At 41.7% G+C, this 17188-nt stretch overlaps 1 protein-coding gene across 1 annotated transcript in view; it reads right to left on the bottom strand.

Moving 5' to 3' along the window:
* Window positions 1-4777: 4777 nt before the first annotated feature.
* RAB3B (RAB3B, member RAS oncogene family) overlaps window positions 4778-17188 on the bottom strand; it is a gene marked incomplete at both ends in the record, with an annotated part of 39994 nt that continues 27583 nt past the window's right edge. The window contains 2 exons of the mRNA XM_084243916.1: window positions 4778-4965; window positions 14997-15121. Coding sequence (XP_084100042.1) covers window positions 4778-4965; window positions 14997-15121 — 313 coding nt within the window. The remainder of the gene's footprint in view (window positions 4966-14996; window positions 15122-17188) is intronic.

A 17188-nucleotide genomic window follows, 5' to 3' on the forward strand; every position in this document is an offset into this window, starting at 1 on the left:
TCCCTCAAAGAACAATTGATTCTAAACCAGGCTGTTTAAAAATGTTTTACAGGTAGATATTCTTTCAGTCTTACTCTTTTTGGAGGATTTGGATTGGATCCATCATCAAAGATTTGAACTGAAATACAAAAGCTTAACTGAGAAGTGCAAAGCAATGATTAGTGGGTAGTGTTAATGTTTGGGAGCAGTGGGGTTTTCCTAGGGTTCCTGAAAACAGCTCCACAAAGGTGATTCAAGTTTTCTAGATATGTGTTCTTGTAGAATTAAGTATCTTTCGTTCAGAGCACTTTGTACTGTATATTTGGTGGTTATTTTACAGTGTCTAGGCTAAACTACCAGCTGTTGGTCTATAAGCTTTATGAAGGTAACAACTATGTCTAATTTGCCTCTGATAACATCATGGCACATATTAGACACTAATTTACTGAATGATAAAATTTCATCGACTCTACACAAAGGGTCCAGGCCTTCAAAAACATCGCCCAACAGTGTTTGTATCTAATGGACCTGTCTCTTGCATATCTGATGGACATCGCCCAACAGTGTTTGTATCTGATGGACCTGTCTCACTCTCCCAGACATATCTGATTCTCCAGATAAAGCAGAAAATCAGGTGTAGGTTTGCAATAAGGAATCTGAAAAAGATGAGATACCAAGACACTGGTCATTGTAATTCCTTCCACTTACTTCAAAAACCACTGGCAAACAAATTCAAGCAAACATTTCTCAAGATATTCTAGCAAACTTGAAAGCCAAGCAAGGGGCTTCTGGGCAGGAACAGATGTTGTGAGTAGGAAAGTCAGGTGTGGGGGATGTTCATATTATTCTGTGGATGTCAAAAGACTGCTGTCACAAAGTAATTGTGAAAACAATGTCCCAACCAATATTCAATTATTTAACTAACTCTGGGAATCCTTTGGAGTCTGTCGCTACCATCCTCCCATACCCCCTTTATCCGAGAGACAACCTGAAGTGGAGAACTGAAAGCATGAGTCAGACAGTGAGAGGTTCAAATGATCCTAGTGGGTGACTTAGGCATGTTAACTTTTTCAAGTCTGTGTTTCCTTGTCTGCCAACTTGAGAGAAAAATATTTTAGAAACAGTGCCTCCAGAGATGATAGATACCTTGCACACAGGAAACATTAGATTATATTTATCCAGTGCTTAATAGTGCCAGGTCCCTAGGAGATAAAGGATAGGTGAATTTCTTAGAGATGATCCAGAACCTGCTACTGACTCCATCCCTAATGCACTCTCGGAGTGACTATAGGGAATTTCCTCCCTCTCCCTGGCTCTCAACCTTCTTTTTTGTCAAGTGAGGAACCCGGCCAAGATTTTCTCTAGTTGCCTTCCACATCTAATATTCCATAAGTCTTTCACCATTCAGTACACTCTATCCTGTTGCTACTCCTAGAAGTTAATAATGCTGAGGAGACAATAAGAAGTCACAAATTACTTTGTATTTACAGATACACATGCATTTCAAACAGATTCTGTAAATAACTACAATACTGTATTGCACTTTTGGCCTACATTTGCCTCTTCAGAGGTCTTTTTTTTTTTTAATCTTCTTTTATTTGGATTATCAAACAAGACAAAAATCAGGCTAAGTTGCCACTAACACATACTATGCAGCTTCAACCTTGGTGGCTAATTGCACTATTACTGTGATTGATGAACATTGCACTTCAGTCAGCTGGAGGCTTGTTGCCTTCCACTCGGCAGAAACCAGGTCACAGAGCAGGGCTGGGAAATTGCCATCTAACAAACAGGTCTGTTTGCTGCCCAGCAGAAGAGTTTGTCACTATTACACTTAACTCAATTCCATCTGTTGTGAAGAAGATTTCTCCCTGAAACTGGCTCCTGAGTTTCATAGAATTTGACAGCTTTTAAAATAAACACTTCAGTCCTTACCTGGATATTCAAGGGGAGAAAAAAGATTATAAGATACTAAAATATCCAGGAGCCATAAATAACTTGAATCACTAGTAATAGGGCAAATGGGTGTCACCACTCAGAAAAATAGAAATTTTTCCTGACCTTTAGAAGAGGTTACAGTGTAAAAATCATACCCAGAATCACTACACTTTGAAGGGATCATATTCTTCTATGATCGGAGAAATCAAGTCACTCCTGCCAAATGCCCCACTGCTAGAGTGGGGAGGCCCTTCAAAGTATTACTTGAGAGCTAGGTAAGAAATGCCTGACAGAGGCAGATACAGGCACAGTCAATATTTGGGCCTAAAAAGCACTGAGTTATGTTACTCAAGCCCTTGGGACTTGGTTGCCTCAGAGGCTGACTCTCCTTTCCAGAACTGTTAAACCTCCATCACCTCATTATAGTCTAAATACTGAACAATTTGTTAACAGATTAGAGACATGTCTTTTTTTTCCAATGAATTTGACACCTGATTCCTGGTAGTGTGATCTTGACCAAGTCTCTTACCCTCTTTGAATCATCTATTAGAGATGTAGCATAGAATGTGGTTTACAGTACAGACCTTAGAGCCTACTGCCTGGATTTGAACCCCAGATCTACCATTTACTCACTAAGTAACTTTGGGAAAGCTAATGAATCTCACAGCACCTTAGTTTCCTCATCTTTGAATGATGTTGATTATAGGATCTCCTGTCTAAAGACAATAGGAGGAAAAATTAGTTAATACACATGAAATGGTTGCAATAATGCCTAGAACAGAGTAAATATGACATCAGTATTAGCTACAATAATATTGGGGTGATGATCCTCATCTCTTGGGTTTATTTTGCAGATAACTACAAATGAAATGTGCAGGTGGAAAAAAAAAAAAGCCAGAAGTTAGTAATGCCAAAAGGAAACTTCAGGATTATCCAAATAATACCCCTCATTTTGTCAGTAGGAAATCAAGACTCAGAGATGAGCAGTAATTGGTCCAGAGTCACATTAGTTTAAGAGTATAGTCCAGGTCTGATTCCAAGCCCAAACTATCCTCTGTACTGCATCAAAGACCACAATCTCTCCAAAGGGCCCTTTTATGTAGTTGTTGGACCTACTGCTAGTTAATGTAATTTCCTAGGAAAATGAGATGCTTTTGAATTCAGGAGAGAAAACTTGGTTAAACTCTTCTTCTGTCCCCTCCTCCCCAACTTTAAAGATGACAAGACAGTGCAGGGAGAAGGTGGGATTCAGGCCAGGGCCGGTGGAATGATTTTCAGGAGTCATCACTGATCTCATGTCATTGTTTCAGCTAAAAACCAGATGTATGCCCATGTCCATATAAGCTAGAATCATGATTTACTCCATTCAGTTTGCTTCTGGTGTCAGAGGGGTATTTTTTGTTTTTGTTTTTTGGTTCATGTTTGAAAAATGGCTCTATGCCAGGAGTGATTTCACATATGGTCTTCGTAGAAATTAAGATTTCACTCCCAAGAGAATGAGGTTAGGTTTGGGATCTCTGAGTTCAGTTTTCCCTCCTTAGATTTATTCTGCTTTGAATCACATTAATGAGTTGAATTATTCAGTAATGATTGAAAGATGGGTTGAAGGAAAGGGTGGGTTTAGGAGCACATGCAGTGAAGAATGGCAGATGGAATTATAACTATTTGACTTTGGAAAAGAGCAGATCCCCGGAGTCATGATTTCTGTTCTCAAATCATCTAAGGTGTTACAGTGCAGAGAAAGCAGAGACGTGAGGTCTCTGACAGCAGAGCTATACAAATGGGGTGGAAACAGAAACAATTTCCAGGAGGCAGATTTCAGCTTATAGTAATGAAAACTTTCTGATTATAAGAGCTGCCTGAAGATGCTGTGGACAATGAGCTCTGGTCCCTGCCTAGAATGTATGCTTTAGAACAAAGAGATTTGGTTGTGAGGTCTGACAGCCACCTGTCCAGGATATGAAGATTGGAATTGACCGGTCAGACAAGATAAATTTTGGGACCCCACTAATTCTAAAACTTTCAGATTCTGGGAGTCTAAGAACCAATGACCAGTATGGGAACTATGGTGTTCCCATAGTTGGAGCCAAGTGGAAAGCAGCAAAATCAGAAATTCATGATCTGCTTCTTCATGCTCGTATTTCTTTTCTTTCTCTTTGTCTTTCTTGAGCTTGCTTGCTCTTTCATATAGCAGGAACCTTTGACATTTTGCAGGGGATAATCTTTTTCTTTTAAGTGTGTTTCTGACTCAGCCTTTGCTCCTTCAGCATCATTAGAGAGTCTGAGCTCTCTGGAGATTAGCTTAGGCTTGTCACCACAGCAACTGCCCAGGCCCTGCGGGCATCCGTGGTAACAGGCAGAGGGCTCTGAGAGCCAAAGCTTGACTTGCAGTGAGAGGAGGCCCCACTGGGAGCTTGATATGAAACAAGCATGTTATTTGGGAGGTTTTCTTTAATAAGATTAAAGTGTGGGTCTCACTTTACACAGTTGACCAGGGTCTGAAAAGTGTGTGCATGTGTGTGTGTGTTTATGTGTGTGTAAGTTTGTTTAATGGAGGAAATCTTAAAAGGTGAGAAGAGACTCACTTTTTAAGTCCCTACAGTGAATCCCTTTCATAAATTGGAGTCCTCTTTTGTAAAATGAATTTCCACGCAAAGTGTGACCTGCAGTTAGTTAGTCTAGTGCTGAGTATCTTGAGTGGGGCCATCTGAAGAGCACCCTAGGGACATGCTTCAGCCTCCGCTGCAGGCAAAGAACAGTAGCAACTCAGCTTGCTCGGGGCTGGGGGTGGACAAAGTGTGACAGGGGAAACAGTGAGTGTGGGGCCACAATGAGAGGACAGAGGGAGGATGGGCCTTGCCTAGCATGAGCAGTTCTGCTGCAGTAGCGGTGGGGTGTCTGAGAGGCGAGTGTTCTTAGCAGTGCCCAGCACGGAAGGGTCCGTGTCCAGTGAATCAGACATCTTGTCGCAAATGGCATCCACCAGGCGCTCAAAAGCCTGCCTCACACTGATGTTCTCCTTGGCGCTGGCTTCAAAGAAGTCAAACCCTGAGGAGAGAAGAGAGATATAGGTGAGTCTTTGTCCCTTCCCTTTCATGCCCCCTCGCCAGAACAGTCTGGATTCATACAGCCTGTTTCAGGAGTGAAGCGAGGCAGTCTAATTCTATGGACAGAGGCTTCTCTTTCAAGGAGATGATACAGGGCACTGGTTTTAGAATCAGACAGGGCCTGACTCTATTGGTGACCAGCTGGGAAACCCCTAGCAAGTCACCTGTTCTCTTTATTCATCAGTTTACTGGCTTATAAATAGATAATTTTAGCTATCTCACAGAATTATTTCAAGAATTGTTAATAAATAAGATAATGCATAAAGCGTATAGCCCTGTGCTTGACACAGAGTGTGCGTTAGGTGTTTGCTGGAAGAGTGAATAACTTAATTTGTATGCACAGTACTTCACAGTTTCCAAAGCATTTATCACATCCATTATCTCATTTGATCCTCAAAAAAGAGTCCAGACGAAACCTCTCCATTTCACGAATGCAGACACTGTGACTTTGAGAAGTAAGCTGACTTACCCAAGATAGGGAGAAGCATCAGCAGCACACAAGGAGCACAGGTTTTAGCCTTTTTGATCAGAGTTTTTCCGATTCATCCCTCTGCCACCCATTCACACCAACCTGGCCATCTTTAGCTGGGCTCTGAGAGGCAGCCAAGACCCACAGTGAATAAGCAAAGCTTCATTCGCCCTTTTTACCCACAGACACACTGGCTTATTCCAACTCAACTGGGTGTCTCCTCCTCAAATTCCAGTAGGATTACTCTGTATCTTTCCCTCCTCACATGAACACAACAAAAAATCCCATGGAAAATTGCACCTGAAGCCTGAGACATTCCTGTCTATTTGGATCCTTTACCTTGAGATCCTTTATAACACTTTCATGTCTGTGGCCAGAACATTCCCCAATTGAGGAATGTTGGTCAGGTGGGGGGGTGGACCTTAGAAGTATAATCTGCCTTCTCCCTCATGCTCCTGTCCCAGCCTACTCCCTCCTCTTTAGTCTGTCCACCTTCCTCTCTCTTCCCTTTTTTCATTTGGCTCCTTTTTCCCCACTTATGTTCCTCATACTTTCTCCCTGGGATCCCTGATATTTACTGAGCACCTGCCTACACCAGATACTATGGTAGGAGCTTAACAAATATCATCTTACTAAATCTTCACAATAGCATGTTGGGTAAATATAAACATCTCCAATTTATAAATGAGAAATGGAGGCTCCAGGAGATCATATAAGTCACACACATTCATGTGGTTGTATCCGTGGCAATTGGGTTTAGATCTGGGTTTGACTAGTTCCAAAGTGCATACACAGCCTGGCTGCCATTTCTTCTTCTTTGTCCATTTCATTTTCTTCCCTGGCCCTCCTCCCCTCATCATATCTTTTGCTTCCTTTACAAGTCTCTTTGACCTCCTTTGCTCTTATCTGACTGCCACAGTGTCCAAATCTGGACAAATTCCTTCACCTTTCTGAATCGCTTAACCTCTCTGCATCTCAGACTCCTTGTATGTCAAACAGGAATAATAACAGTGTCTTCCTGCTGAGAGAAGTTGGGAGGATTGAGATGAATGATAAATTGCTGTACAAAAGTTGCCTGTTATGACAGTTTCTTTTTGCTCTCTTTTTATCTTGCTCCTCTTACCTCTTTATTCCTTTCTCTCTCTTTCATCATCTTTTCCCACAAAAGAGGGGTTCTCTTTCCTTTACCTTCCTCCTCCCTGTGATCACCACATCATACGGCTGGGGGAACTGAAGCCTCAGGTACAAATAAGACTCTGCTTCTCCTGGCCTTCCCAGCTTGAAGGCATTCACAATTCCACCAGCCCACCTCTGGCTGACAGCTTCTCCTGTGGCTCGTGTCTTGACCTGAGAGAGGCAAACTGCAAAATTGCCCACTAATTGCAGACCTGTGATAAAGAAGCAGGCGGCTGCTGGCTCATTATTCTGAGGTCTTAGAAACCCAGCTTCAGAAAACCTTAGGACATCGCTCTCTCGAAATGAATATCAGAAAAATGGACTCTCTGACCTTTGACTTACTATTCACAAGTGACCATGTCTGCAGAGATAGGGAGAATATATTGCTGGTTAGGCACACACAGGGCAAATACGGAAAAAAAAGTAAGCAGACTTTAACTATCAATTTGGATGAAGATGAGGATACAGGGGCACAAATCCCTTCAGAGAAATTGGCACTGAGGGGCAGACATGCCACATTGTACAGTTGGTCAGTGGGAAGAGGCCCAGGAGTCAGACAGTCTGGATTGGAGTACAGCTTCCATCAGTTACTAGCTGTGTGACCTCGGGCAAGTTGCTTATTTTCTGTTTATTCATCTGTTGAATAAAGTGACTATCACCTACTTCACAGGGTATAATGAGAATTAAATGCAAAATATACATATGTTATATATAATGTTACATATATAAATACACCAGTATGTATCTACCAGAACAACCATAACAGGTTCATTAGAACAGAAAGCCCAAAGTAGTGAGAGATGAGGCAGTACCTGACCAAACTGGAGATCTTGGATGTCCTGCCAAGGTAATGTCTTAATAGTCACCACAGTATGAGACCTAATTCAAGCAGCCTGCTCATGGTTCTCCTTTGCTACTGGAACAACCTCAAATGTACCCCCACCCAATTACTGTCAGACTCTTGGAAGGCTCTTCCTTAGTACACCCAGATGGTAACCTTTTCCTCAGGTTCATTAAAAGGTTTCATTAAAAGGAACTGAGAATCTGGCAAGTTCAGGAAAATGACAACCAATTAATCAGACTAGCCTCTAGTCCCTTCCTCCCTTTAATTGGGATTTCTTCCCATCTTTAATGGGGCCCAATTCTTAACTGAATATGAGATGATCCCTCCCCCTCAAATTATTGTTTACTTGTCTTGTCTGAAGGTAGCTGTCACAGACCCACAGACTGTGTCCATAGTGCCTGCTTCTGAATTTGACTTCAGAATTCTATTCAGAAACTTGTATGCAGCTAAATGTATCTTTTCTCATCCTGACACTACCCCCAAAACATTCTCTATTTTTATGTTCACATCCCTTCTCTATCCCATGCTGACACCTCCTCATGTCTGTCACTTATCAATCTTTATCTCATTTCCCTCTGGTCACTGATTTTGGCAAGGGACTCATTGCCTGCCTTTCCACCTCTCACTTGTTCTCATTCTCAGGAATTCTAGGTTTCTTGTGGACAATCCATCCAACACCTTGACCTCTTAATTCCTTGAATAGCTCATCTCCAGTGACCTCTCCCATTTAGCTTTAGCTATACCCCATCCTCATAACTTGAGTTATTTTAATTCAGATTTATGTCACTAGACCTGAAAGAGGTCTAATTAATGCAATAGCTAACCTCATTGGTCTAACATCCAAGACCCTACACGACTTGGCTTCTATGTATTTCTCCAGCCTTGTCTTCCTGGTTCACACTATAATCCAGAAACATCAACACTTTCTTATCTGGTGCCTTTTTTTAATGCTATTACTCTAATTCCTACTCCTAACCATGTTATTTACTTATCTATAGAATCACTGATTCCAGAGAGTCCTCCCTTTCTCTTCTTACTATTTCTCTACCACTCAGAACATACAATGTACCTCTCCTCTGTACTCCCAAGGCACCATGCCCAATTTTTTCAGATTCCAACAGGAAATATGGAAACTATTCTTAACATTTATATAAGAGGGGATTGGTTATATAGGTAGTAGAAGAAATGAGAAGTAAAATAGAATAGTGAGGAAACCCAGCAATTATTGGGAGCAAACAAACTAATAAAAAACAACTTATGGAGGCAAAGGACATTAGAACCACAGAAGTAGGAATCAGAGAAGAGAAGCAGCCTCTGCTGTGGGAGTCGGCCAAGATGGGGGTGCAAGGATACCCAGTTTTCCCCACTCCAATCACCTGCCAGTGTCTCTTTTTGGCTAACCTGAACCAAAAAGCAAAATTACAGGAGACTGGGAAACACAGCCTGCAAGGTTCAGCTTCACCAGAGGGGATTGAGCCAAAGGGTGAAGAATGATAGCAAATAGGCTAAGGACTGCCATAGCCATCTACCCAAAGGATGTTGAAATGATCGCTTTATTATTGTTGTTTCCCTGAACAGTAGCATCTTGAGGGCAGGGAACCCATTCACTTATGTCCTTGGGTCCAGCATATGTTCAGTGACTATGGCAGATCATTCATGGCCCTCCCTGTGGAGAATTTTCCATTCCCACCCATTCCTAGAGGTTTGCAGTCCTTCCTTGTGAGAGTACTATATATCCCCACGCCATCAACATCAGGTTTGAGCCTATGAATTGCTTTGGCCAATAGATATGAATGATCCAAGCCCCAACAGAAGCTTGAAGAGCCTTTGTGTGATTTCACCACCCCAGATTAAATCCCAGAATAAGAAGACACATGAAACAGAGTTGAGCTGACCTGTAATAGCACCTTTTTCTAAATTTTTTTTAAAATTTAAGATTGATTTATTTATGCATGCAAGAACTGGGGTACAGGCCAGAGGTGTGGAGGGTGAGAGGATTCACCAGAGACAGAGTGGGGAACAGAACAGGCAGACTGACTGAAATACACTGCTGAGGGGAGCAGCGGGCGAGTCAGGAGAGCTCTGCTACGCCATGTGGGTCTTCTCCCTGGCTGGGGATCGAACTCGTGCTTCAGTAGCTGTGGATAGCTTCATAGGTTGTGTCTTAACCCCTTGCGCCACCAGGGAGGCCCCGAAATTAACCTTTATTATCTCAGTTCCTGACTCAGATTATGTACTACCATAACATCATCTAAAGAAATCTCACTAACATTAGAACTGAAGGTGGAAATTTGAAGACAGACTATGGCTGATTTGGGGGAAAACACAGCTGGCTCATATAATGGGAACATCACATTATTAATCAACATAGTCTGATTAATTGGTTGTCATCTTCCTGAGCTTGCTAGATTCTCAATTCCTGAGAAACCTTTTCATGAACCTGAGGAAAATGTTATCAGTTTGTATAAAACACTGTTAAAAGAAATAGAAGAAGACACAAAGAAATGGAAAGACATCCCCTGATCATGGATTGGAAGAATAAACATTATTAAAATGGCAATCCTACCAAAAGCAATATACAGATTCAGTGCTATTCCAATAAAAATTTCAATGTCATTCTTCAAAGAAATAGAACAATTATTGATGAAATTCATATGGAATCACCAAAAACCCCGAATAGCCAAAGGTCTCCTGAAAAAAAAAATAAGGGAATGGAGGCATCACACTCCCAAACTTCAAACTATACTACAAAGCCATAATCATCAAAACTGCATGGTATTCGAACAAGAACAGACACACAGACCAATGGAATAGAAAAGAAAATCCAGAAATAAACCCACAGATTTATGGTCAACTAATCTTCGACAAAGAAGCAAAGAATATGCATTGGAGCAAAGAAAGTTTGTTCAATAAATGGTACTGGGAAAACTGGGTCGCTACATGCAAAAGAATGAAGCTTGACTACTACCTCACACCATACACAAAAACCAACTCAAAATGGATTAAAGAACTAGACATAAGAACTGAAACCATAAAATACATAGAAGGAAATATAGGCGAAACACTACATGATATGCACATCACAGACATATTTACAGACACATCACCCAAAGCAGTGATAGTGAAGGCAAAGATAAACAGCTGGGACTACATCAAATTAAAGAGCTTCTGCATAACAAAAGAGACAATAGCAAAAACAAAGAGAAATCCCACCAACTGGAGAACATTTTTGCACCCAACACTAATGATAAAGAACTGATCACAAAAATCTACAAAGAGCTGATGAGACTCAAACAAAGAAAATAATCCAGTCAAAAAATGGGCAGAAGAGCTAAAAAGAAACTTCTCTGAAGAAGAAATGCAAATGGCCAATAGGCATATGAAAAAATGTTCAACATCACTTGTAATCAGGGAAATGCAAATCAAAACTACCATGAGATACCATCTTACACCAGTGAGAATGGCACATATTAAAAAAACTAGCAACAACAAATGTTGGCAAGGTTGTGGAGAAAAAGGAACTCTCCTGCACTGTTGGTGGGAGTGCAAACTGGTCCAACCACTATGGAGAGCTGTGTGGAGATTTCTGGACCTACTAAACATAGAGCTTCCATATGATCCAGCAATTCCACTCCTAGGTATTTACCCAAAGGACACAGAAACATCAATTCCAAAGAACACCTGCACCCCTGTGTCTAGAGCAGCACTATTTACAATAGCTAAGCTTTGGAAACAACCCAAATGCCCAAAAATAGATGACTGGATCAAGAAGATGTGGTACATATACACCATGGAATATTACTCAGCATTCAAAAAAGAGAAACACATGCAATTTGCAGCAACATGGATGGCGCTGGAAGGGATCATGCTCAGCTAAATAAGCCAGAAAGAAAAAGAAAAATACCGGGTAGTCTCACTCATAGCAGGAATCTAGAAAACTTAAATAAGGGACCAGGAAAAAGAATAACTATAAGAAAGTAAAAATCCAAATCAACAAACAACTATGAACCAGAGACACTCTATGGGGGGAGGGGAGCGGGGAGGGGAGGAACTGGGGTCAAAATAAGGGGGTCGCAATTGTATGGGGAATATAAAAATAAAATTTATAATTGAAAAAAAAAAGGCTATCAGTTTGAGTACTGGGCCTGCCACCTACTACCTTGCATGACTGAGAAAGTTACATAATCTTCCAGTGGAAAAAAAATACAGACACAAAAGTGTGGCACAGCTCTCTGTGTGCAAAAAAAAACACAAGTGGTCTGGACTCAGCTTTTTCTTCAGTGTAAGAGCTGTCGATAATGTCACCTTCCAGGCTAGAAGTGAGAGTGAGGGTTACAAAGAGAATTGTTGTGGAGGCACAAGTTGAACTATAAATCACTGCACTAAAGCTAGCCATTATCAGGTCCAGCTAGGTCTTTATTTCTTTTCAACCAGATTCAGTGATGCAAAGCTTTTATTGTTTGTCCCAATTCAAAAAACATTTTCTGAGCAGCTTAAATAAGTAAGACAATGCCTAAGAGTCTGAGATAACTGAGGGATGAGTGAGGAATTGTGTGAAATGAAATTATGGAATTATAGAGGGATAGAGTCAAACAGACCTTCTTACTCAACTAATCTAAATCCCATTTTTTCAGATGGTAAACTGAGATTCAGAGACAGGAAACAAGATTCTCAAGGTAAAACAGTGGCAGAAGCAGGATAAAACCATCAATCTCCTAACTCCTGTTCTGGAGCTATTTCCACTACACTTTACTGGAGTGTGTGTATGTAGGTATTTCAAAACCACATTTTGAACGGATTAGTACTTCCCTTGTAGAAAAAGTGCATTTCCCTACTGGCCAGACTCATTTCCTGTTAGATCCAGGAAAGTGAGAATAAGCCCTTTTTGAGGCTTAGACAGTTTGGACCAAATGGAAATTATCATGGTCATGGAGGATGAATTTGGGTATGAAATTCATGATACAGATGTGGAGAAGTTAATGTATCCATAAGAAATGATAGATTACGTTGAAGATAAGGAGGATATATATGATCAAGATATCAGTCCTTTTTCTCTATTGAGAGAGGACTCCAAGATATTGGCAAGTGTCTGGAAGTAAGGACACATTTTGGCATCATCTCTGATTTTGACAGGGTAATTCTGTTTTGACTTGTATTAGATTGTCTAAGTGTTTTTGCCCTTTGAAAATAAATCTATAGGGCCTGCCCGGTGGCGCAGTGGTTGAGCGCTGGGTTGCGAAGCTGCCGGCAGCCTCTGCGGCGCCGGTTCGATCCCCGGCTGCTCCCCGGCCACCGGAGGAGGATCCCACATGGCGTGCAGACCTCTCCTGCCGCCCGCTGCTCCCCTCAGCAGTGTACTTCGGTCCTTCTGCCTGCTCTGCTCCCCGCTCTGGCTCTGGTGAATTCTCTCACCCTCCCGCGCTTCTGACTGTACCCAGTGCATGTATAAACAAAACAAACAAACAAACAAATAAATAAATTAAACATGCCTCTATTAAAAAAAAAAAAAGAAAGAAAATAAATCTATAAAACAAAGCAAAACAATTGATCCAAACCTATTTTTGCAGTATCTATGTCAGGCTGTCTGGGAAGCACTGTGTGTACACAGATAAACAAGACTCATTTCCTGTCCTCAAGAAGCTTTCAGGAGATGAGCAAGTAAACAAGTTCACCCAAGTGTGATGGGTATTATGACTGTGGTGTGTATGGGTACAGTAATTTGGGGCACAAAGAAAGGAGGTTGGAGGGTCTCTGGAAAGACTTCCTGGGAGATGTGAAGCTTGTGCTATTCTCACTGACTGATGAGAGTTAGGGTGGGGACTAGAAGAGAGCTCCCCGAATAGATAGGCACATTTGGTCAAGGGAGGGTGCTGGGATTCTCACTGGGGACAGCAGGTGGAAGGCGTAAAGAGATAGGCTGAGGTCACTTAATAGTGGACTTTACCGCGTGCTCACTGTTTTGTGATAAGCGGAACCATTTTCTAGATCCTGAGAACCTCTGTGATAGGGTAAGAACAGCAAGACCTAATGTGACCCAATCTCCCTATTTATTAAGAACCTACAGTTTACTAATTTCTATTCCAGGTCATCCTGGAGAGTAGGGAAGGGGAGAGAGATGTACTGGACACTCCCCCCCACATATACTCATAACATACACAGTACAAATACATACAACACACAACTCACTCTTGTATATTACACTTATATATTTCCCTGCCTACCTGTCCAAATATTGTACTTCAGAAACTCAGAGTATAACTTTAAATTCTTTGCTCCTCAATATTTAACACCAAGATTGTGAGCAATGCTTAAGGAAACTGGCTCGAAGCTAAGCATTCATCGTGAGGAAGATTTCTCTAATGTGATCTTATATTTAACCCCAATGAAGAAAGGCAAGGAAGAGAATTAAAAAAAAAAAAAAGGAAAAAAGGAAAAGCTGTTCTTATAAGTAAGTATTTGTAGTGTTACAGAAATTCTGGTCTTTTACCCCAGGCACAGGAGTGCTGAGCCCCCAGCCATGACTTTTTAAAGAGAAAGTTGTAAGTAAGCAAACTTGTTAATTACACCTGCATTGGGGTGTTAATTGCACCTGGGCTGGAAGTTCGGCTGGGATCTTTATAATATCCATTTGCTCAATAGTATATTTTCTCATCAGTAGAAGTCCTGCCATGGGGCTGGTGAGACATGCCTGAGGCGCTTAGACCTTAGTGAAGCCCAAAGATCGAGATGCTTTAACTGGGAAAAAAATCAGAGCATCACTGAGCTACATACTTAAACCACATTGTTCTGTCCCTTCATGCAATTTCATTTGTTGTGAATTATGTTTTAGTGAGGAAGCATCAGTCAACATTGAGAGAAAACTATGTGGCTCAGCTTACCAGGTTCAGCATTGTTTCTGTAAGGATGTTTGGTATTAAGGACATTGTTGCATTCAGCATATAGAGTCTGTTCTATCACAACGCATTTGTTTTTCTCTTAACAACCACGTAACTGATTATGTTTCCTTCCTTTGCTAAGGTGGCTAGGAAGCTTAAAGCCAATATTTTGGCCCATCTCTTGCACATTTCTAAGGATTCATAACACACATACTTATCTCTCCTGGTTTCCTCTTATTTTCCACCTACCTATATTTCCCCTTTGCTCCAATCTTCTCACTTATTTATTTTTATTGATGTACTTTTATGACTTTAATAAGACAACTCAACTCCTTTTTGGAAGGAGCTGGTAAAACTAAGAGTTCAGAAATTTAAATTTCACATATACATTCAATATGACACAATATACATGCTCATAAATAATGAGTCACCTAAAATTCACTAGCGCAAAACCTGTATGTATAACAGATATAAAATGAAACATACAGAACACATGCACACATAATTCACCATCACAACACATTTAATGGGTAAATTACAAATATTTGCCCCCTCTGTTCCATTCCCATGTGCACATGCACACACAGACACACGTATTCTGCACATACCGAGTTGCTCTGCGAGTTGCCGACCCTTCTCTGTGGGAACAACCCTTTCTTCCTCCATGTCACACTTGTTCCCCACCAGGATAACCTGTGCATTATCCCAGGAGTAGGTCTTGATCTGAGTAGCCCTAAAGAGAGACAGAGAGAGGGGACTGTGTTCATGATACCCTCCTAGGCCAGAAAGGACCCTGCTAAGCTTGAAGAAGTCATTTCCCTTCCACAGGGTTAAAACACCCAAATTATTTTCGGTGAATCCAACTGAGAACAGATAGACAGATACCTGCCCTGCTGACTGTTACAGATGCTGACCCAAGCCCTGGATGCAAGCATCACCTGGCTCTTAGGAGTATTCTTCTAATACATGAGCACACACCTTTCTTCACTGGGTAGAGGGTTCATTCTAAAATGTGTATCTGACACAATAAGTCCTTTTTAAAAAACCTTCTCTGGTCCCAGCTGGCTATACGATGGATCCCTCTAATAGGCATTTGAGAAAATTCAGAGCCTGTCTCTCCAACATATCACCCTCCCTGCTACTCCACCTTCTCATTTATTCCCCAAATGCTTTTTCATAACTTGTGCCTTTATTAATAGTGGGAACCCTTACCCACCTTAACTCATCATCAAGATTCACGGCTCATCTCAGAAGTCATTGCAGGGAGCCTACCCCAGCCCAACTAGCTTCTCCCTCCTCTTCTGTGACTCATAAACCTTCACTGAGGCCTTTGATCTTGATTATTTGTAGGAAACAGAATGTCAGCAGTGGTGGGATGATTATAAGATTTTTAAAACATAATTTTCTATACTTTTCAAATTTTTAAAAGTGAGCCCATATTCTATAATGAGAAGCAAAATTTAACAGAGGGAATAAAATAGGACCATTATATTGTGGTTTATTTTATGGCTTATTCCATTATTTTGTGGAATTAGGTCTAACTTTGTCCCCAGGTATCCCCTCTAGTAAAAACAGTTATTTCCCCTTTTGGTCCCCTATACCTTTTCCTCTCTCTCCTTGAGGGAAGGAACAGGATCATTCATCTTTGGAGTGCCAGCCCCTCAGCACAGAACAGGGGAGATGTCAGTGACTGAGTGATGAATGAATAAGTCAGTAAATAGTTGCCTTGAAACAGATCTTAAATCTGATTCTATTCCATCCTGACACTGACATTCAATCTAACGCAACCCTGAGTGCAACCTGAATCTATTACCAATCTGTTCCTAAAGCTGATCCCACCACCATCCTTTTCTCTAAGGGTAAGAAGCTATTCACACAAAGGATGGAATTCACTCAACTACCATTTGTCATGGGATGACAAAGAACCAGGTTCCATGCTGGGCACTGGGACTCAGATGGCAGCTGGGGGTTAGGCTGTGACCAACTTTCCAAGAGTCAAAGCTCAAAGACCAGGGCTTGAGAGAGATGGACAGTCTTTATCCTCAAGGCAGTACCAGAAGCCAGCTCTCCATAGTTCCCTGTACTGCTCTTCCTGGCATCTGCCTCCCTCCCCCCTCCTACCCCCTATTCACTCTCAGTTCCCAGATTAGCAACTCAGGTTATTCTTGGAGGAATCATCACCAGGTGTTAAAATCACTGTGTTCCTGGGGCAGAATGAACAGAAACTGAAGGAGAAAGGGAAGGAGGTCAAGGCCGAGAGGGAATGAGCAGTGCGGGGACATTTAATCACACCATGGTGGGAGGTGAGGGGAAAGAGGACAGGAGGGGAGAAAAATCATGACTGGAGGCAAGAGAGGGAATAAGAGCAGAATAGGAAGAGAATAAAGAGGATGAAAGAGAAAGGAGAAGGAAAGGAGAAAGAAGAAAGGCAGAGAGCTTTTAAAAATGGAAGGGGAGAAGAGGATAACAGAGAGGCTGAGAAGGAGAACACAGAACACCATGAGTAACAGACACACCAGGAACCAAGGACTGCTTTCCAAAAGGGGGGTGGCTACAGCAGGCAGCTGGCAAGGTTACTCTCCATTCAAGGCTCCGAGAATCAACAGTGTTTCCCAAGGTCATGATAACTACTTGAGAGAAGGGGAGTCCTTAGGAGCAGGAGACAAGCTTGTGACTGGTCATTGCAGTGCTGAGTGTCCAGTCTGCTCAAATCTCTCTGATTCTGAAGAAAGTCACCTTCCCCATCCTCATCCTTTCCATTAATTAGGGGCACAGGCCGCTCCCTCTCATTCATCTCATG

The sequence above is a fragment of the Talpa europaea genome, assembly GCF_964194135.1.
Source record: "Talpa europaea genome assembly, chromosome: 9".
NCBI classification, from domain to species: Eukaryota; Metazoa; Chordata; class Mammalia; order Eulipotyphla; family Talpidae; genus Talpa; species Talpa europaea.